The sequence below is a fragment of the Nerophis ophidion genome, linkage group LG26, assembly GCF_033978795.1.
Source record: "Nerophis ophidion isolate RoL-2023_Sa linkage group LG26, RoL_Noph_v1.0, whole genome shotgun sequence".
NCBI classification, from domain to species: Eukaryota; Metazoa; Chordata; class Actinopteri; order Syngnathiformes; family Syngnathidae; genus Nerophis; species Nerophis ophidion.
Genome location: NC_084636.1, coordinates 11557602 through 11578949, shown reverse-complemented (window position 1 = coordinate 11578949; position 21348 = coordinate 11557602). Strand labels below are relative to the sequence as shown.

Sequence of the window (21348 nt, the reverse complement as noted above, 5' to 3'; positions counted from 1 at the left end):
ACGGTGTTGGTAGTGCACTGCTTCCCCTTCCTGAGGCGGCAGACGGTGGTCCAGAATCGCTTCGAAGCCGTCCGGAAGTCGTTTTCCATGGCTTCCCCGAACTCTTCCCATGTCCGAGTTTTTGCCTCCGCGACCGCTGAAGCTGCACACCGCTTGGCCTGTCGGTACCTGTCCACTGCCTCCGGAGTCCTATGAGCCAAAAGGACCCGATAGGACTCCTTCAGCTTGACGGCATCCCTCACCGCTGGTGTCCACCAAGGGGTTTTAGGATTGCCGCCCCGACAGGCACCAACTACCTTGCGGCCACAGCTCCGATCTGCCGCCTCGACAATAGAGGTGCGGAACATGGTCCACTCAGACTCAATGTCCAGCACCTCCCTCGTGACATGTTCAAAGTTCTTCCGGAGGTGGGAATTGAAACTTTGTCTGACAGGAGACTCTGCCAGACGTTCCCAGCAGAACCTCACAATGCGTTTGGGCCTCCCAGGTCTGTCCGGCATCCTCCCCCACCATCGCAGCCAACTCACCACCAGGTGGTGATCGGTAGAAAGCTCCGCCCCTCTCTTCACCCGAGTGTCCAAAACATGAGGCCGCAAAGCCGATGACACAACTACAAAGTCGATCATGGAACTGCGGCCTAGGGTGTCCTGGTGCCAAGTGCACATATGGACACCCTTATGTTTGAACATGGTGTTTGTTATCGACAAACTGTGACGAGCACAAAAGTCCAATAACAAAACACCACTCGGGTTCAGATCCGGGCGGCCATTCTTCCCAATCACGCCTCTCCAGGTTTCACTGTCGTTGCCAACGTGAGCGTTGAAGTCTCCCAGTAGGACAAGGGAATCACCCGGGGGAGCACTTTCCAGTACTCCCTCGAGTGTACCCAAAAAGGGTGGGTACTCTGAACTGCTGTTTGGTGCATAAGCACAAACAACAGTCAGGACCCGTCCCCCCACCCGAAGGCGGAGGGAGGCTACCCTTTCGTCCACCGTGTTGAACTCCAACGTGCAGGCTTTAAGCCGGGGGGAAACAAGAATTGCCACCCCAGCCCGTCGCCTCTCACTGCCGGCAACGCCAGAGTGGAAGAGGGTCCAATCCCTCTCGAGAGAAGTGGTTCCAGAGCCCTTGCTGTGCGTCGAAGTGAGTCCGACTATATCCAGCCGGAATTTCTCGACTTCGCGCACTAGCTCAGGCTCTTTCCCCCCCAGTGAGGTGACGTTCCACGTCCCAAGAGCTAGCTTCTGTAGCCGAGGATCGGACCGCCAAGTGCCCTGCCTTCGGCTGTCGCCCAGCTCACAATGCACCCGACCTTTATGGCCCCTGCTATGGGTGGTGAGCCCATTGGAGGGGTGACCCACGTTGCCTCTTCGGGCTGTGCCCGGCCGGGCCCCATGGGAACAGGCGCTCGCCGTTGTGCTCCACCTCCGGGCCTGGCTCCAGAGGGGGGCCCCGGTGACCCGCGTCCGGGCGAGGGAAATCTGGGTCCATGGTTTATCATCTATTATGATAAACCATAAGTTTATCATCTATTATGATAAACCATGCAGGACACCATTGATTTTAATTATTTAATATTCTTGAGTAATCACAGTGAAAAGTTAAATAAAATCCTACTAAATATATCTGAGATCCGAAAGGTTCCCCACTCATAAAGTGATACATTTTTATTAGTTTTTCTTTTTTTTTTTTACTTTTAACACTTAAATTTCAAGATCAACTTCCGATATATCTGTCGATTTTAAGTTTAAACTATTATGTTGTTTGTTTTATGCTCTTTTGTCAAAACTTTGATGTTTTTATATGGCAGCCACACAACAGATGCAATATTTTTTCCACATAAAACATTTTAAAGTGATAATTTTTAAGTAATAATTCATAATAAAATAGATTTTTTTTGTCCCTTTTTTTGAGCAATGAAAAAAAAAAAGAAAATAAAGACAAAAGGAAGAAAAAAACTGCCTTCATGGCAGCTTTGTGTCAACATTGCCACTTTTTCACATTAGATTTCACCTCATTCCACTTTCTTTAAATGTTTATTTTTATTTTTGCATTACTGTCAGTTTTGCAATTTTTGCAGAATGTGTGGCGGGCCGGAAATGGCCCCTGTGTCGCACTTTGGACACCCCTGTTCTAGAGGAAAGTTCTGTGAATTTTTTTTTCATGTTTATCGTCCCACATTACAACATGTCCGAATAGGAGTAGGAAGAAGCAGAGCTTATTTATTCATCACTAATCTTAGGAATATAAAATATTGTACAAAATATCAATACCTAAGTTTGAGAATAAACTATAAAACCATAGAAATCCATTGGAACTAATGGCAAGTACAAACCCCGTTTCCATATGAGTTGGGAAATTGTGTTAGATGTAAATATAAACAGAATACAATGATTTACTATTCCTTTTCAACCCATATTCAGTTGAATGCACTACAAAGACAATATATGTGATGTTCAAACTCATAAACTTTATTTTTTTTTGCAAATAATAATTAACTTAGAATGGCTGCAACACGTGCCAAAGTAGTTGGGAAAGGGCATGTTCACCACTGTGTTACATCACCTTTTCTTTTGACAACACTCAATAAACGTTTGGGAAATGAGAAAACTAATTGTTGAAGTCTGGAGTTGGGGCACGATGGCGAGCGCCTGGTGGTCGGGCCTGTTCCCATGGGGCCCGGCCGGGCACAGCCCGAAGAGGCAACGTGGGTCATCCCTCCAATGGGCTCACCACTCATAGGAGGGGCCATAGAGGTCGGGTGCATTGTGAGCTGGGCGGCAGCCGAAGGCAGGGCACTTGGCGGTCTGATCCTCGGCTACAGAAGCTAGCTCTTGGGACGTGGAACGTCACCTCACTGGGGGGGAAGGAGCCTGAGCTAGTGCGCGAGGTAGAGAAGTTCCGGCTGGATATAGTCGGACTCACCTCGACGCACAGCAAGGGCTCTGGAACCAGTTCTCTCGAGAGGGACTGGACCCTCTTCCACTCTGGCGTTGGCGGCAGTGAGAGGCGACGGGCTGGGGTGGCAATTCTGGTTGCCCCCCGGCTCAAAGCCTGTACGTTTGAGTTCAACCCAGTGGACGAGAGGGTAGCTTCCCTTCGCCTTCGGGTGGGGGGACGGGTCCTGACTGTTGTTTGTGCTTACGCACCAAACAGCAGTTCAGAATACCCACCCCTTTTTGGGTACACTCGAGGGAGTACTGGAAAGTGCTCCTCCGGGTGATTCCCTTGTCCTACTGGGAGACTTCAACGCTCATGTTGGCAACGACAGTGAAACCTGGAGAGGCGTGATTGGGAAGAATGGTCGCCCGGATCTAAACCCGAGTGGTGTTTTGTTATTGGACTTTTGTGCTCGTCACAGTTTGTCGATAACAAACACCATGTTCAAACATAAGGGTGTCCATATGTGCACTTGGCACCAGGACACCCTAGGCCGCAGTTACATGATCGACTTTGTAGTTGTGTCATCGGATTTGCGGCCTTATGTTTTGGACACTCGGGTGAAGAGAGGGGCGGAGCTTTCTACCGATCACCACCTGGTGGTGAGTTGGCTGCGATGGTGGGGGAGGATGCCGGACAGACCTGGCAGGCCCAAGCGCATTGTGAGGGTCTGCTGGGAACGTCTGGCAGAGTCTCCTGTCAGAGAGAGTTTCAATTCACACCTCCGGGAGAACTTTGAACATGTCACGAGGGAGGTGCTGGACATTGAGTCCGAGTGGACCATGTTCCGAACCTCTATTGTCGAGGCGGCTGATTGGAGCTGTGGCCGCAAGGTTGTTGGTGCCTGTCGTGGCGGTAATCCCAGAACCCGTTGGTGGACACCAGCAGTGAGGGATGCTGTCGAGCTGAAGAAGGAGTCCTATCGGGTTCTTTTGGCTCATAGGACTCCGGAGGCAGTGGACGGGTACCGACGGGCCAAGCGGTGTGCAGCTTTAGCGGTCGCGGAGGCAAAAACTCGGACATGGGAAGAGTTCGGGGAAGCCATGGAAAACGACTTCCGGACGGCTTCGAAGCGATTCTGGACCACCATACGGCGCCTCAGGAAGGGGAAGCAGTGCACTATCAACACCGTGTATGGTGCGGATGGTGTTCTGCTGACTTCGACTGCGGATGTTGTGGATCGGTGGAGGGAATACTTCGAAGACCTCCTCAATCCCACCAACACGTCTTTCTTTGAGGAAGCGGTGCCTGGGGAATCTGTAGTGGACTCTCCTATTTCTGGGGCTGAGGTCGCTGAGGTAGTTAAAAAGCTCCTCGGCGGCAAGGCCCCGGGGGTGGATGAGATCCGCCCGGAGTTCCTTAAGGCTCTGGATGCTGTGGGGCTGTCTTGGTTGACAAGACTCTGCAGCATCGCGTGGACATCGGGGGCGGTACCTCTGGATTGGCAGACCGGGGTGGTGGTCCCTCTCTTTAAGAAGGGGGACCGGAGGGTGTGTTCCAACTATCGTGGGATCACACTCCTCAGCCTTCCCGGTAAGGTTTATTCAGGTGTACTGGAGAGGAGGCTTCGCCGGATAGTCGAACCTCGGATTCAGGAGGAACAGTGTGGTTTTCGTCCTGGTCGTGGAACTGTGGACCAGCTCTATACTCTCGGCAGGGTTCTTGAGGGTGCATGGGAGTTTGCCCAACCAGTCTACATGTGCTTTGTGGACTTGGAGAAGGCATTCGACCGTGTCCCTCGGGAAGTCCTGTGGGGAGTGCTCAGAGAGTATGGGGTATCGGAATGTCTTATTGTGGCAGTCCGCTCCCTGTATGATCAGTGTCAGAGCTTGGTCCGCATTGCTGGCAGTAAGTCGGACACGTTTCCAGTGAAGGTTGGACTCCGCCAAGGCTGTCCTTTGTCACCGATTCTGTTCATAACTTTTATGGACAGAATTTCTAGGCGCAGTCAAGGCGTTGAGGGGTTCCGGTTTGGTGGCCACGGGATTAGGTCTCTGCTTTTTGCAGATGATGTAGTCCTGATGGCTTCATCTGGCCGGGATCTTCAGCTCTCACTGGATCGGTTCGCAGCCGAGTGTGAAGCGACCGGAATGAGAATCAGCACCTCCAAGTCCGAGTCCATGGTTCTCGCCCGGAAAAGGGTGGAGTGCCATCTCCGGGTTGGGGAGGAGACCCTGCCCCAAGTGGAGGAGTTCAAGTACCTAGGAGTCTTGTTCACGAGTGGGGGAAGAGTGGATCGTGAGATCGACAGGCGGATCGGTGCGGCGTCTTCAGTAATGCGGACGTTGTATCGATCCGTTGTGGTGAAGAAGGAGCTGAGCCGGAAGGCAAAGCTCTCAATTTACCGGTCGATCTACGTTCCCATCCTCACCTATGGTCATGAGCTTTGGGTCATGACCGAAAGGATAAGATCACGGGTACAAGCGGCCGAAATGAGTTTCCTCCGCCGGGTGGCGGGGCTCTCCCTTAGAGATAGGGTGAGAAGCTCTGCCATCCGGGAGGAACTCAAAGTAAAGCCGCTGCTCCTCCACATCGAGAGGAGCCAGATGAGGTGGTTCGGGCATCTAGTCAGGATGCCACCCGAACGCCTCCCTAGGGATGTGTTTAGGGCACGTCCAGCTGGTAGGAGGCCACGGGGAAGACCCAGGACACGTTGGAAAGACTATGTCTCCCGGCTGGCCTGGGAACGCCTCGGGATCCCCCGGGAAGAGCTAGACGAAGTGGCTGGAGATAGGGAAGTCTGGGCTTCCCTGCTTAGGCTGCTGCCCCCGCGACCCGACCTCGGATAAGCGGAAGATGATGGATGGATGGATGGATGGAATTGTTGAAGCTTTGAAAGTGGAATTCTTTCCCATTCTTGTTTTATGTAGCGCTTCAGTCGTTCAACAGTCCGGGTTCTCCGCTGTCGTTTTTTAAGTTTCATAATGCGCCAGACATTTTCGATGGGAGACAGGTCTGGACTGCAGGGGGGCCAGCAAAGTACCCGCACTCTTTTTTTACGAAGCCGCGCTGTTGTAACACGTGCTGTTGTCTTGCTGAAATAAGCAGGGGCGTCCATGAAAAAGACGGCACTTAGATGGCAGCATATGTTGTTCCAAAACCTGTATGTACCTTTCAGCATTAATGGTGCCTTCCCAGATGTGTAAGTTACCCATGCCTTGGGCACTAATGCATCCCCATTCCATCACAGATGCTGGCTTTTTAACTTTGCGCCGATAACAGTCTGGATGGTTCGCTTCCCCTTTGGTCCGGATGACACAATGTCGAATATTTCCCCCCAAAAATTTGAAATGTGGACTTGTCGGACCACGGAACACTTTTCCACTTTGCATCAGTCCATCTTAGATGATCTCGGGTCCAGAGAAGCCGGAGGCATTTCTGGATGTTGATAAATGGCTTTCGCTTTGCATAGTAGAGCTTTAACTTGCACTTACAGATGTAGCGACAAACTATATTTAGTGACAGTGGTTTTCTGAAGTGTTCCTGAGCCCATGTGGTGATATCCTTTAGAGAACTATGTCGGTTTTTGATACCGTGCCGTCTGAGGGATCGAAGGTCACGGTCATTCAATGTTGGTCTCCGGCCATGCCACTTATGTGGAGTGATTTCTCCAGATTCTCTGAACCTTTTGATGATATTATGGACCGTAGATGTTGAAATCCTTAATTTTCTTGCAATTGCACTTTGAGGAATGTTGTTCTTAAACTGTTTGACTATTTGCTCACGCAGTTGTGGACAAAGGGGTGTACCTCGCCCCATCCTTTCTTGTGAAAGACTGAGCATTTTTTTGCAAAGCTGTTTTTATACCCAATCATGGCACCCACCTGTTCCCAATTAGCCTGCACACCTGTGGGAAGTTCCAAATAAGTGTTTGATGAGCATTCCTCAACTTTATCAGTATTCATTGCCACCTTTCCCAACTTCTTTGTCACATGTCGCTGGCTTCAAATTCTAAAGTTAATGAGCATTTGCACAAAAAAATTTTTTTATCAGTTTGAACATCAAATATGTTGTCTTTGTAGCATATTCAACTGAATATGGCTTGAAAATGATTTGCAAATCATTGTATTCTGTTTATATTTAGATCTTTTCTTCGACGATGGCGTACAGGGCATCAGCTATGTTAGCCGACAGATAAGCTCACAAGCCAGCAGAAAATGAGTTTTAAAATAAACAAGTCCTTAGAGAGGTTTTTTGTAAACAGGAGACTAACTCTGCATTAAGGTGAGTTGTGTTTTTCATGCACCTTTTTGTTGCTGTGTTTATTTGCCACACGATAAAACCGTCCCTGTTGCAAAAGAGGTTATGGACCCGTGCTGTAATTAACCGGGTCCTAATCATTATTTCCATACTTTACTCTGTGACATTTTGTGCTGCTGCTGCTTTGTGTCAATAATGTGGCTGCCTCTAATGAAGGCTGAAAACAAATGCAGCATATCTCAAAATATGTGTGTGTGTGCGTGTGTGCGTGCGTGCGTGCGTGCGTGTGTGCGTGCGTGTGTGCGTGCGTGTGTGCGTGCGTGTGTGTGTGTGCGTGTGTGTGCGCGTGTGTGTGCGCGTGTGTGTGTGTGTGTGTGTGTGTGTGTGTGTGTGTGTGTGTGTGTGCGTGTGCGTGCGTGTGTGCAGGCACAATGAGGCGTACACTTGGACCAACCCTACCTGCTGTGTCCACAACATCATTGTGGGCCAGCTGTGGATCGAGCAGTACGGCAGTGTGGAGGTGGTCAACCACAGGTAAGAGCAAGTTTTGTCCCGAAACTCTTTTTTTTTTTCCTCGTCGAGGCCACGTCTCAATGGGTCCCCCGAGTGTCATGTTCCTGTTGCTGGCCAAAACAGTAGTACTCACTGAGGCCCGTTAACACGTTAATAACACAATATGCTATGTTTTGTAGGCATCCGTTTTTTTTTTCTGTTTTATGGATGAGTGATGATTGTCTTCTGCTCCGTCTCTCACTGAACTTTATTTCTCATAGTCCTTTTTTGTCATTTCTCTCTATCTTTCAGTCTATCTCTCTGTATCCTAGATAGATTAGATTAGATAGTACTTTATTTATTCCGTCAGGAGAGTTCCTTCAGGAAAATTACAATTTTCAGCACAATCCCATTCAAGATCAGACAAACATTACAGGGAGACAGAACAGGATCGCTGACGGGTCTGCCGGCTTCCAGCGCCCCTTACAAAAAAGATGACATACAGGTAAACAGGGGGGGTATGGGAGAAAAGAATAGAAGATTAAAATAAAATTTAAAAAAAAAAACGGTCTTAGCCTGGGCCCTGGAGTGGGGGTGCAGACTGAAGCCAAGGGAAAAAAAAAACCCCCACTATATACTGTATCACTATGTCTCACACTATATATCACTATATGTCTCACACTATATATCACTGTATGTCTCACACTATATATCACTGTCTCACACTATATATCACTATGTCTCACTCTATATATCAGTGTATGTCTCACAGTATATATCACTATGTCTCACACTATATATCACTATATGTCTCACACTATATATCACTGTCTCACACTATATATCACTGTCTCACACTATATATCACTATGTCTCACTCTATATATCAGTGTATGTCTCACAGTATATATCACTATGTCTCACACTATATATCACTATATGTCTCACACTATATATCACTGTCTCACACTATATATCACTGTCTCACACTATATATCACTATGTCTCACTCTATATATCAGTGTATGTCTCACAGTATATATCACTATGTCTCACACTATATATCACTATATGTCTCACACTATATGTCTCACACTATATATCACTATGTCTCACACTATATATCACTATGTCTCACACTATATATCACTATGTCTCACACTATATATATATATATATATATATATATATATATTAGATTAGATAGTACTATATTTATTCCGTCAGGAGAGTTCCTTCAGGAAAATTACAATTTTCAGCACAATCCCATTCAAGATCAGACAAACATTAAAGGGAGACAGAACAGGATCGCTGACGGGTCTGCCGGCTTCCAGCGCCCCTTACAAAAAAAGATGAGATACAGGTAAACAAGGGGGGGAGAAAAAAATTGAAGATTAAAATAAAATAAAAAAAATCAGTCTTAGCCTGGGCCCTGGACAGGGGGTGCAGACTGAGGCCAAGGGGAAAAAACAACAACTCATAGCCATAGTACACATCCCCCTTACATGTGTGTAAGAGGGAAACATCAAAGAACACATTGGACATTAAAGACATTAAAGCAGCAGATACAACCAGACACTTCTACATACAGCTATGAATAAAACGTAAAAGAAACATATCCACTGTGGTGGCCTCTATATATATATATATATAACTGTTTTACACTATATTTCACTATGTCTCACACTATACATCATTATGTCTCACATTATTTATCTCTGTCTCTCTCTCCATCTATTATTCTTTCTCTCTCATCTGTCTCTCTCGCACTCGCCCTCACTCTGTCACCCCCGCGCTCTCACTCGCCCTCACTCTGTCACCCCCGCGCTCTCACTCGCCCTCACTCTGTCACCCCCGCTTTCTCCCTCGCTCTCTCTCGCCCTCTCTCTGTCAACCCTCGTCTCTGTCTGTCTCTCCCTCTCTCTCTGTCCCCCTATCTGTCTCTCTCTCCCTCCCTGGGTATTCTTCTCTCTGTGTCTGTCTCCCCTCTCTCTGTCGCTCTCTCCACCTTGGTGTCTTTCTTTCATCTATTTGTCTCTCTCTCACTCGCCCTCTTTCCGTCACTCTTTCCGGGCTCTGTCTGTCTTTCTTTCCATCTCTCGCGCGCCTCTCTCTGTCTACCTTTTTGTCTGTTATGTCTCTCTCTCACTCTCCCTTTCAATTGTCTCTCTCTGTCTCCTTCTCTCTGTGTCACTCACCCTCTCTCAGCCTCTCTCACTCTCTTTATCGTTGTCTTGCTGTCTTTCTCCGTCTCTCTCTCTCTCTCTCTGTCTATCGGTGTGTTTCCATTACACCTACAAATGCGCAAAACGTAAAACTGCAACAAAAAAATTGGAATTGAAAAAAACAGTATTTCAAAAAAACCTTACAATACAGGCAAACATTTTTTTGTTCTCACGGACTATGTTTACGGCTTCACGGTGGCAGAGGGGTTAGTGCGTCTGCCTCACAATACGAAGTTCCTGCAGTCCTGGGTTCAAATCCAGGCTCGGGATCTTTCTGTGTGGAGTTTGCATGTTCTCCCCGTGAATGCGTGGGTTCCCTCCGGGTACTCCGGCTTCCTCCCACTTCCAAAGACATGCACCTGGGGATAGGTTGATTGGCAACACTAAATTGGCCCTAGTGTGTGAATGTGAGTGTGAATGTTGTCTGTCTATCTGTGTTGGCCCTGCGATGAGGTGGCGACTTGTCCAGGGTGTACCCTGCCTTCCGCCCGATTGTAGCTGAGATAGGCGCCAGCGCCCCCCGCGACCCCGAAAGGGAATAAGCGGTAGAAAATGGATGGGATGGATGGACTATGTTTACACTGCAGCCCAAAGTGTCCCCAATCTGATTTTTTGGGAGATCTGATTTTTTTTTCCGCAGATGTGAACACAATAATTGAGATATGGAAGAGCCATGTTAAGAGCCTTTTGATGTACAGATTTGTTTTATTTTATACAGCATTGAAATAATTTCTGCCATCCTTGTCTTGAGTATATTTATATGCAGTTTCCAATTAAATTTGTCATCTCAATTGGTTCCCAAAAATGTGGTTGAATACACCTTTTCTATCTATATTTACAGAATTGCGCTGAAGTTTGGGGGCACACCTACAGGGACACTGTTGAACCGCTATTTAAAGGCCTACTGAAACCCACTACTACCCACCACGCAGTCTGATAGTTTATATATCAATGATGAAATATTAACATTGCAACACATGCCAATACGGCCTTTTTAGTTTACTAAATTGCTATTTTAAATTTTCCGCGGAGTTTCGTGTTGAAAACGTCGCAGAATGATGACGCGTGTTTGTAACGTTATTGGTTGGAGGGGACGTTTTATCCCAGCACCACTTACAGCTAAAAGTCGTCTCTTTTCATCGCATAATTGCACAGTATTTTGGACATCTGTGTTGCTGAATCTTTTGCAATTTGTTCAATTAATAATGGAGACGTCAAAGAAGAATGCTGTTGGTGGAAAGCGGTGGATTGCAGCTGCCTTTAGCAACCGAAACACAGCCGGTGTTTCTTTGTTTGTTGTGAAGCTTTAACACAGAGCGGGCAAGCGAACATGTTTCTCTACGTAAACCAGCAAGTTTTTGGATGGGAAAATTGTGATATTAAGTCGGCTCTTACTTGACTCGAGCGGATTATGCGACCTCCTCTTGAAACTAACAAAAAGGCAGCTGTGATCTTGACTCCTCCATTGGCTTCTCTCAGAGACACTGACAGTCACCGCAGCCCTACGACTTTCAGGTATGACTTTATAATCTCACTAAAACACTAGTAACACAATAAGCAAATAAGGGATTTTCCAGAATTATCCTAGTAAATGTTTCTAATAACATCTGAATCGCTCCCACGCCTGGAGCCATCGCCTTTTTTTTTTTTTTTTTTTTTTAGTGCTTCACTTTAACTTTCCTCATCCATGAATCTTTCATCCTCGCTCAAATTAATTCGCTTTCTCTGTCCGAATAGCTCTTGCTGCTGGTGGCCATGATTGTAAACAATGTGAGGATGTGAGGAGCCCTACAACCCGTGACGTCACACGCACATCGTCTGCTACTTCCGGTAAAGGCAAGGCTTTTTTATTAGCGACCAAAAGTTGCGAACTTTATTGTCGATGTTCTCTACTAAATCCTTTCAGCAAAAATATGGCAATATCGTAAAATGATCAAGTATGACACATAGAATGGACCTGCTATCCCCGTTTGAATAAGAAAATCTCATTTCAGTAGGCCTTTAAGCTCCAGAAAAAAGCGATTGGAATCATGCATTATGCACCATATAGAGCACATACCAATGATCTATTCATAATAAGTCATTTTCCTAAACTACATGATATAGTGGTTAAAGTGTCCGCCCTGAGATCGGTAGGTTGTGAGTTCAAACCCCGGCCGAGTCATACCAATCACTATAAAAATGGGACTTGTTACCTCCAGCATCAAGGGTTGGAATTGGGGGTTAAAGGCCTACTGAAAGGGGATTTTCTTATTTAAACGGGGATAGCAGGTCCATTCTATGTGTCATTCTTGATCATTTTGCGATATTGCCATATTTTTGCTGAAAGGATTTAGTAGAGAACATCGACGATAAAGTTTGCAACTTTTGGTCGCTAATAAAAAAGCCTTTCCTGTACCGGAAGTTGCAGACGATGTGCGCGTGACGTCACGGGTTGTGGAGCTCCTCACATCTGAACATTGTTTACAATCATGGCCACAAGCAGCGAGAGCGATTCCGACCGAGAAAGCGACGATTTCCCCATTAATTCGAGCGAGGATGAAAGATTTGTGGATGAGGAAAGTGAGAGTGAAGGACTAGAATTTTTTTTTTTTAAAAGACAGGGCAGTGGGAGCGATTCAGATGTTATAAGACACATTTACTATGATAATTATGGGAAATCCCTTATCCGCCTATTGTGTTACTAGTGTTTTAGTGAGATTATATAGTCATACCTTAAAGTTGGAGGGGTGTGGCCACGGTTGTGTTGACCGCCAGTGTCTCTGAGGGAAGCCACGTTTCTCGACGAGGCGAAGCGAAGGCATCCAGTCGGGCCGGGCTGAGCTTTTTTTCCCCTCTTCCACTGAGGAAGCATCCCAGGTTTGGGGGCGGCCGGTCGGAGGAGGCAAGACAGTTCGCAGCTGCTTCTTTGAAAGGTGCACAAGGAACGACGCAAGCCCTGCTCATGTGTACGGTAAGAGCAGACTTGTTACCACAATTTTCTCACCGAAAACTGCCGGCTGACATGTGGTAGGGAACCGTGTTCGCTTGACCGCTCTGTTCCATAGTAAAGCTTCACCTTCGGGAATGTAAACAAGGAAACACCAGCTGTGTTTGTGTTGCTAAAGGCAGTCGCAATACACCGCTTCCCACCTACATCTTTCTTCTTTGACGTCTCCATTATTAATTGAAAAAATTGCAAAAGATTCAGCAACACAGATGTCAAGAATACTGTGTAATTATGCGATTAAAGCAGACGACGTATAGCTTGGATCGGGCTTGAAAAAAATATCCGCTAAAACCGGTGATGTCAAACGCACGCGTCATCGTACGCGTTATCGTTCCGCGACATTTTCAACAGGATACATCGAGCAAAATTTAAATTTAGTCAACTAAAAAGGCCGTATTAGCATGTGTTGCAATGTTAATATTTCATCATTGATATATAAACTATCAGACTGCGTGGTCGGTAGTAGTGGGTTTCAGTAGGCCTTTAAGTTTTTAAATTTTAAATGGAAGAGTGGGGACTGGACTTGAGACTTCCCAGTCTTGACTTCGGTCTTTACTCGGGACTTGAGGGTAAAGACTTGAGACTTACTTATGACTTGCAAAACAATAACTTGATCCCACCTCTGTGATGAAGTGTTGCCATATATGTCTGTCTACCAGAATAAATAAATTCATTCACATCTCCATGTCATCAATTCTTATCTGACACTGTATGTTAATTTTCTCATTTCCAAATTCAACTCCGTCACCCATTACTTGTGGGCTAAGAATGTATTCTTGTGTTTCAACTTCTTGCTTACAGTTTTCTAAACGATTCCTATGATGTTCCCAGCTTGTTTGTTTTAAATGTAAATATTTGTTTATGCTTGGAGCCATGCGATAAACTCCATATGTCCTCCGCACCGCATTTGCATATGTCTGTGGAGTCAAGGGGAGTTTAATCCCGATTTGATCTAGATTAGGCTTGAGAGGCAACGTAAAGACTCGTGCTCCCGTCAAATCAGATCAGGTTGCAATTTGTCGTGGCCAAGCAGGAAACGCATTACCCGGTGTCTCCTCGCATCCTGAATAGTCTGGATGTGTGTGGAATTACCTCATTTTAGCTGTGAACATGCTGCATTGTTGTCTGCGCTCCCTCAGTGCTTCTCTCCCTGTCTCTTTGTCCAGAACCGGAGAAAGATGCTGCCTGAATTTTAAACCGTGCGGGCTTTTCGGCAAAGAACTGCACAAGGTTGAAGGGTACATCCTTGATAAAAGGTAAAGGTCACACCTGGAGGGAGGGTTGCCAAAGCTCAGCCTGGGGGTAATTTAGGGCTATTAGCTGTTTTATTTTATTTTTATTTATTTATTTTTTTTATCAGCTTGCAGAGCAAGAAAAGTAAGATGCAAATGCACTCGGAGAAAATGTTTAGAATGTGATACTAATTTTTTAAAATACAAACCCCGTTTCCATATGAGTTGAGAAATGGTGTTAGATGTAAGTATAAACGGAACACAATGATTTGCAAATCCTTTTCAACCCATATTCAGTTGAATGCACTACAAAGACAAGATATTTGATGTTCAAACTCAAACTTTTTTTTTTGCAAATAATAATTAACTTAGAATTTCATGGCTGCAACACGTGCCAAAGTAGTTGGGAAAGGGCATGTTCACCACTGTGTTACATCACCTTTTCTTTTAACAACACTCAATAAACGTTTGGGAACTGAGGAAACTAATTGTTGAAGCTTTGAAAGTGGAATTCTTTCCCATTCTTGTTTTATGTAGAGCTTCAATCGTTCAACAGTCCGGGGTCGTATTTTACGCTTCATATTGCGCCACACATTTTCCATGGGAGACAGGTCTGGACTGCAGGCGGGCCAGGAAAGTACCCACACTCTTTTTTTTACAAAGCCGCGCTGTTGTAACACGTGGTAAATGTGGCTTGGCATTGTCTTGCTGAAATAAGCAGGGGCGTCCATGAAAAAGACGGCACTTAGATGGCAGCATATGTTGTTACAAAACCTGTATGTACCTTTCAGCATTAATGGTGCCTTCACAGATGTGTAAGTTACCCATGCCTTGGGCACTAATGCACCCCCAAACCATCACAAATGCTGGCTTTTGAACTTTGCAACGATAACAGTCTGTATGGTTCGCTTTCCCTATGGTCCGGATGGCACCACATCGAATATTTCCAAAAACAATTTGAAATGTGGACTCGTCAGACCACAGAACACTTTTCCACTTTGCTTCAGTCCATCTTAGATGATCTCGGGCCCAGAGAAGCCGGCGGCGTTTCTGGACGTTGTTGATAAATGGCTTTCGCTTTGCATAGTAGAGCTTTAACTTGCACTTACAGATGTAGCGACGAACTGTATTTAGTGACAGTTGTTTTCTGAAGTGTTCCCCAGCCCATGTGGTGATATCCTTTAGAGATTGATGTCGGTTTTTGATACAGTGCCATCTGAGGGATCGAAGGTCACGGTCATTCAATGTTGGTTTTCGGCCATGCCGCTTACGTGGAGTGATTTCTCCAGATTCTCTGAACCTTTTGGTGATATGGACCGTAGATGTTGAAATCCCTAAATTTCTTGCAATTGCACTTTGAGAAATGTTGTTCTTAAACTGTTTGACTATTTGCTCACGCAGTTGTGGTCAAAGGGGTGTACCTCGCCCCATCCTTTCTTGTGGAAGACTGAGCATTTTTTGGGAAGCTGTTTTTATACCCAATCATGGCACCCACCTGTTCCCAATTAGCCTGCACACCTGTGGGATGTTCCAAATAAGCGTTTGATGAGCATTCCTCAACTTTATCGGTATTTATTGCCACTTTTCCCAACTTCTTTGTCACGTGTTGCTGGCATCAAATTGGAAGTTAATGATTATTTGCAACAAAAAAAAAATGTCAATTTGAACATCAAATATGTTGTCTTTGTAGCATATTCAACTGAATATGGGTTGAAAATGATTTGCAAATCATTGTTTTCCGTTTATATTTACATCTAACACAATTTCTCAACTCATATGGAAACGGGATTTGTATTAAAAAAAAAAAATCACGACCTGGCTCATTGATTTTACACTCATAATTATTTTTTGTTTGCTCATATTAATCTCCGACAGCTTGTGATGTAATTGGTGTCACATGTAAGTGTAATTAGAAAACTTGCCCACCCGTCATTATTCTTCGTGCACGTTCATTACTTCCCGAGCCCTCGTGCCGAGGAGGAAGTAGCAATGGCGCCGCTCACACTTGCCGTGATGAAGATGAAAGACTTTGCACCCAACACGTCTTTAATCTGCCCGGCAGCCATTCAACACACCGGAATATTCTCATCCTTCATTACGCCTTTTGAGCCCGAGTACGATTTAATGTGCTTTAAGTATACTTAGTTTTGATCATTTGTGAATCAGCACCGGCGAGCGTGAAGTACTTTAGCTGGACTCTAATCACCGTGCAAATTATTAATTATCTATTCAATTCGTAATTTCGGTGGCTAAAAACAACCGCTTTTGCAGAAATGTGTTTGGAAACTGTGAGAAGGCCATCCAGCAGGGATTAGAGGGAGCTACACGAAAACATTAAGCAGCTGGCTCATTGGGAAATGTGAGATAAAAGTTTTTTTTTGTTTTTTTTTTGCTGTGCATTTAACGCACAGAACTTATGAAACAAGTAGAGCAACAATGTGTTGGAAAACATTTATATAACATTATATACTGTTGTGTGTTTTACAATTGTACTGTTCTTGCTGTGGTTTATTCATCCTGAGTTTAGCAACTTTCCCTTTTTATTCGCCTTCCACCCCCCCCTCTTGAATCTAAAAAATACACTTTTGTTTGACTACTTTATTAGAAATGTTCCAATGTGACATTATATACCGTTGTATGTTTTACAACTTTACTGTTCTTACTGTGCTTTATTCATCCTGAGTGTAGCAACTTTCCCTTTTTATTCGCTTTCCACCCCCCTCCTTAATCTAAAAAATACAATTTTGTTTGACTTCCTTATTAGAAATGTTCCAATACGACATTATATAGCATTGTATGTTTTACAACTTAACTGTTCTGACTGTTGTTTATTCATCCTGATTGTAGCAACTTTCCCTTTGTATTCGCCTTCCAACAAGCTCTCCTGCCACCCCCCTCCTGAATCTAAAAAAATACACTTTTGTTTGACTACTTTATTTGAATTTTTCCAATACGACATTATATACCAGTGTATGTTTTACAATTGTACTGTTCTTGCTGTGGTTTATTCATCCTGAGTTTAGCAACTTTCTCTTTCAATTCGCCTTCCACCGCCCTCCTGAATCTAAAAAATACACTTTTGTTTGACTACTTTAGTAGAAATTTTCTAATACGACATTATATACTATTGTATGTTTTACAACTTTACTGTTCTTACAGTGGTTTATTAATCCTGAGTGCAACAACTTTCCCTTTTTATTCACCTTCGACCAAGCTCTCCTGTCACCCCCCTCCTGAATCTAAAAAATACACTTTTGTTTGACTACTTTAGTAGAAATTTTCCAATACGACATTATATACCATTTTATGTTTTATAACTGTACTGTTCTTGCTGTGGTTTATTCATCCTGAGTGTAGCAACTTTCCCTTTGTATTTGCCTTCCACCAAGCTGTCCTTGCACCCCCCTCCTGAATCTAAAAAATACACTTTTGTTTGACTACTTTATTAGAAATTTTCCAATACGACATTTATACCATTGTATGTTTTACAATTGTATTGTTCTTGCTGTGGTTTATTCATCCAGAGTGTAGCAACTTTCCCTTTTTATTTGCCTTCCACCCCCCTTTCCGGATCTAAAAAATACACTTTTGTTTGAGTACTTTATTAGAAATTTTCCAATACGACATTATATACCATTTTATGTTTTATAACTGTACTGTTCTTGCTGTGGTTTATTCATCCTGAGTGTAGCAACTTTCCCTTTGTATTTGCCTTCCACCAAGCTGTCCTTGCACCCCCCTCCTGAATCTAAAAAATACACTTTTGTTTGACTACTTTATTAGAAATTTTCCAATACGACATTTATACCATTGTATGTTTTACAATTGTATTGTTCTTGATTGATTGATTGATTGATATTTTTATTAGTAGATTGCACAGTACAGTACATATTCCGTACAATTGACCACTAAATGGTAACACCCCAATAAGTTTTTCAACTTGTTTAAGTCGGGGTCCACGTTAATCAATTCATGCTGTGGTCTATTCATCCAGAGTGTAGCAACTTTCCCTTTTTATTTGCCTTCCACCCCCCTCCCGAATCTAAAAAATACACTTTTGTTTGACTACTTTATTAGAAATTTTCCAATTTGACATTGTATACCATTTTATGTTTTATAACTGTACTGTTCTTGCTGTGGTTTATTCATCCTGAGTGTAGCAACGTTCCCTTTTTATTTGCCTGCCACCCCCCTCCTTAATCTAAAAAATAAATTTTTATTTGACTACTTTATTAGAAATTTCCAATACGACATTATATACCATTGTATGTTTTACAACTTAACTGTTCTGACTGTTGTTTATTCATCCTGATTGTAGCAACTTTCCCTTTGTATTCGCCTTCCAACAAGCTCTCCTGCCACCCCCCTCCTGAATCTAAAAAAATACACTTTTGTTTGACTACTTTATTAGAATTTTTCCAATACATTATATACCATTGTATGTTTTACAATTGTACTGTTCTTTCTGTGGTTTATTCATCCAGAGTTTAGCAACTTTCTCTTTCTATTCGCCTTCCACCCCCCTCCTGAATCTAAAAAATACACTTTTGTTTGACTACTTTAGTAGAAATTTTCTAATACGACATTATATACTATTGTATGTTTTACAACTTTACTGTTCTTACTGTGGTTTATTAATCCTGAGTGCAACAACTTTCCCTTTTTATTCGCCTTCCACCAAGCTCTCCTGTCACCCCCTTCCTGAATCTAAAAAATACACTTTTGTTTGAGTACTTTATTAGAGATTTTCCAATACGACATTTATACCATTGTATGTTTTACAATTGTATTGTTCTTGCTGTGGTTTATTCATCCAGAGTGTAGCAACTTTCCCTTTTTATTTGCCTTCCACCCCCCTCCCGAATCTAAAAAATACACTTTTGTTTGACTACTTTATTAGAAATTTTCCAATTTGACATTATATACCATTTTATGTTTTATAACTGTACTGTTCTTGCTGTGGTTTATTCACCCTGAGTGTAGCAACTTTCCCTTTTTATTAGCCTTCCGCCCCCCTCCTGAATCTAAAAAATACAATTTTGTTTAACTATTAGAAATTTTCTAATACGACATTATATACCAGTGTATGTTTTATAATTTCACTGTTCTTGCTGTGGTTTATTCATCCTGAGTGTAGCAACTTCCCCTTTTTTTCGCCTTCCACCAAGCTCTCCTGCCACCCCCCTCCTTAATCTAAAAAATAAAATTTTGTTTGACTACTTTATTAGAAATTTTCCAATACGACATTATATACCAGTGTATGTTTTATAATTGCACTGTTCTTGATGTGGTTTATTCATCCTGAGTGTAGCAACTTTCCCTTTTTATTTGCCTTCCACCAAGCTCTCCTGTCACCCCCCTGATGAATCTAAAAAATACACTTTTGTTTGACTACTTTATTAGAAATTTTCCAGTACGACATTGTATACCATTGTATGTTTTACCATTGTACTGTCCTTGCTGTGGTTTATTCATTCTGAGTGTAGCAACTTTCCCTTTGTATTTGCCTTCCACCAAGCTCTCCTATCACCCCCCCTCCTGAATCTAAAAAATACACTTTTGTTTGACTACTTTATTAGAAATTTTCCAATACGACATTATATACCATTGTATGTTTTACCATTGTACTGTTCTTGCTGTGGTTTATTCATCCAGAGTGTTGCAACTTTCCCTTTTTATTTGCCTTCCACCCCCCTCCTGAATCTAAAAAATACAATTTTGTTCGACTAGCTCTCGCTGGATCGGTTCGCAGCCGAGTGTGAAGCGAACGGAATGAGAATCAGCACCTCCATGTCCGAGTCCATGGTTCTCGCCCGGAAAAGGGTGGAGTGCCATCTCCGGGTTGGGGAAGAGACCCTGCCCCAAGTGGAGGAGTTCAAGTACCTAGGAGTCTTGTTCACGAGTGAGTGAAGAGTGGATCGTGAGATCGACAGGCGGATCGGTGCGGCGTCTTCAGTAATGCGGACGTTGTACCGATCCGTTGTGGTGAAGAAGGAGCTGAGCCGGAAGGCAAAGCTCTCAATTTACCGATCGATCTACGTTCCCATCCTCACCTATGGTCATGAGCTTTGGGTCATGACCGAAAGGATAAGATCACGGGTACAAGCGGCCGAAATGAGTTTCCTCCGCCGTGTGGCGGGGCTCTCCCTTAGAGATAGGGTGAGAAGCTCTGCCATCCGTGAGGGACTCAAAGTAAAGCCGCTGCTCCTCCACATCGAGAGGAGCCAGATGAGATGGTTCGGGCATCTGGTCAGGATGCCACCCGAACGCCTCCCTAGGGAGGTGTTTAGGGCACGTCCAACCGGTAGGAGGCCACGGGGAAGACCCAGGACACGTTGGGAAGACTATGTCTCCCGGCTGGCCTGGGAACGCCTCGAGATCCCCCGGGAAGAGCTAGACGAAGTGGCTGGGGAGAGGGAAGTCTGGGTTTCCCTGCTTAGGCTGTTGCCCCCGCGACCCGACCTCGGATAAGCGGAAGATGATGGATGGATGGATACTTTATTAGAAATTTTCCAATACGACATTATATACCATTGTAAATTTTATAATTGCACTGTTCTTGCTGTGGTTTATTCATCCTGAGTGTAGCAACTTTCCCTTTTTATTTGCCTTCCACCCCCCTCCTGAATCTAAAAAATACAATTTTGTTTGACTACTTTATTAGAAATTTTCCAATACGACATTATATACCATTGTAAATTTTATAATTGCACTGTTCTTGCTGTGGTTTATTCATCCTGAGTGTAGCAACTTTCCCTTTTCATTTGTCGTCCACCAAGCTGTCCTGCCGCCCCCCTCCTTAATCTAAAAAAGACAATTTTGTTCGACTACTTTATTAGAAATTTTCCAAAACGACATTATATGAAGGTTCAAGGTTCAACTTTATCGTCCCCTGGGGAAATTTATCTTGAGCACAGTGCATCATTGCTTTCTTAACATACACAAAAACAACAGAACAAAAACACTAGCACAGACACAACCACAACCAGACAACTAACATTTTAACATCAGAACATGGAGCTTGATTGACATAGGTGGCACTTTGATGTAGGCACCATTGTGCATTAGCAACTTTACCTTTGTATTCGCCTTTCACCAAGCTCTCCTGCCACCCCCCTCCTTAATCTAAAAAATACACTTTTGTTTGACTACTTTATTAGAAATTTTCCAACACGACATTATATACCATTGTGTGTTTTACAACTTTACTGTTCTTACTGTGCTTTATTCATCCTGATTGTAGCAACTTCCCCTTCTTATTTGCCTTCCA

The 21348-nt window shown here is 44.0% G+C and overlaps 1 protein-coding gene across 3 annotated transcripts in view; it reads left to right on the top strand.

The window, feature by feature from the left end:
* Positions 1–21348, top strand: part of osbpl1a (oxysterol binding protein-like 1A) — a 255624-nt gene that overhangs the window by 211044 nt on the left and 23232 nt on the right. For all 3 annotated transcript variants that reach the window (XM_061888874.1, XM_061888875.1, XM_061888876.1), the window contains 2 exons: positions 7567–7674; positions 14013–14102. In XM_061888874.1, coding sequence (XP_061744858.1) covers positions 7567–7674; positions 14013–14102 — 198 coding nt within the window. The remainder of the gene's footprint in view (positions 1–7566; positions 7675–14012; positions 14103–21348) is intronic.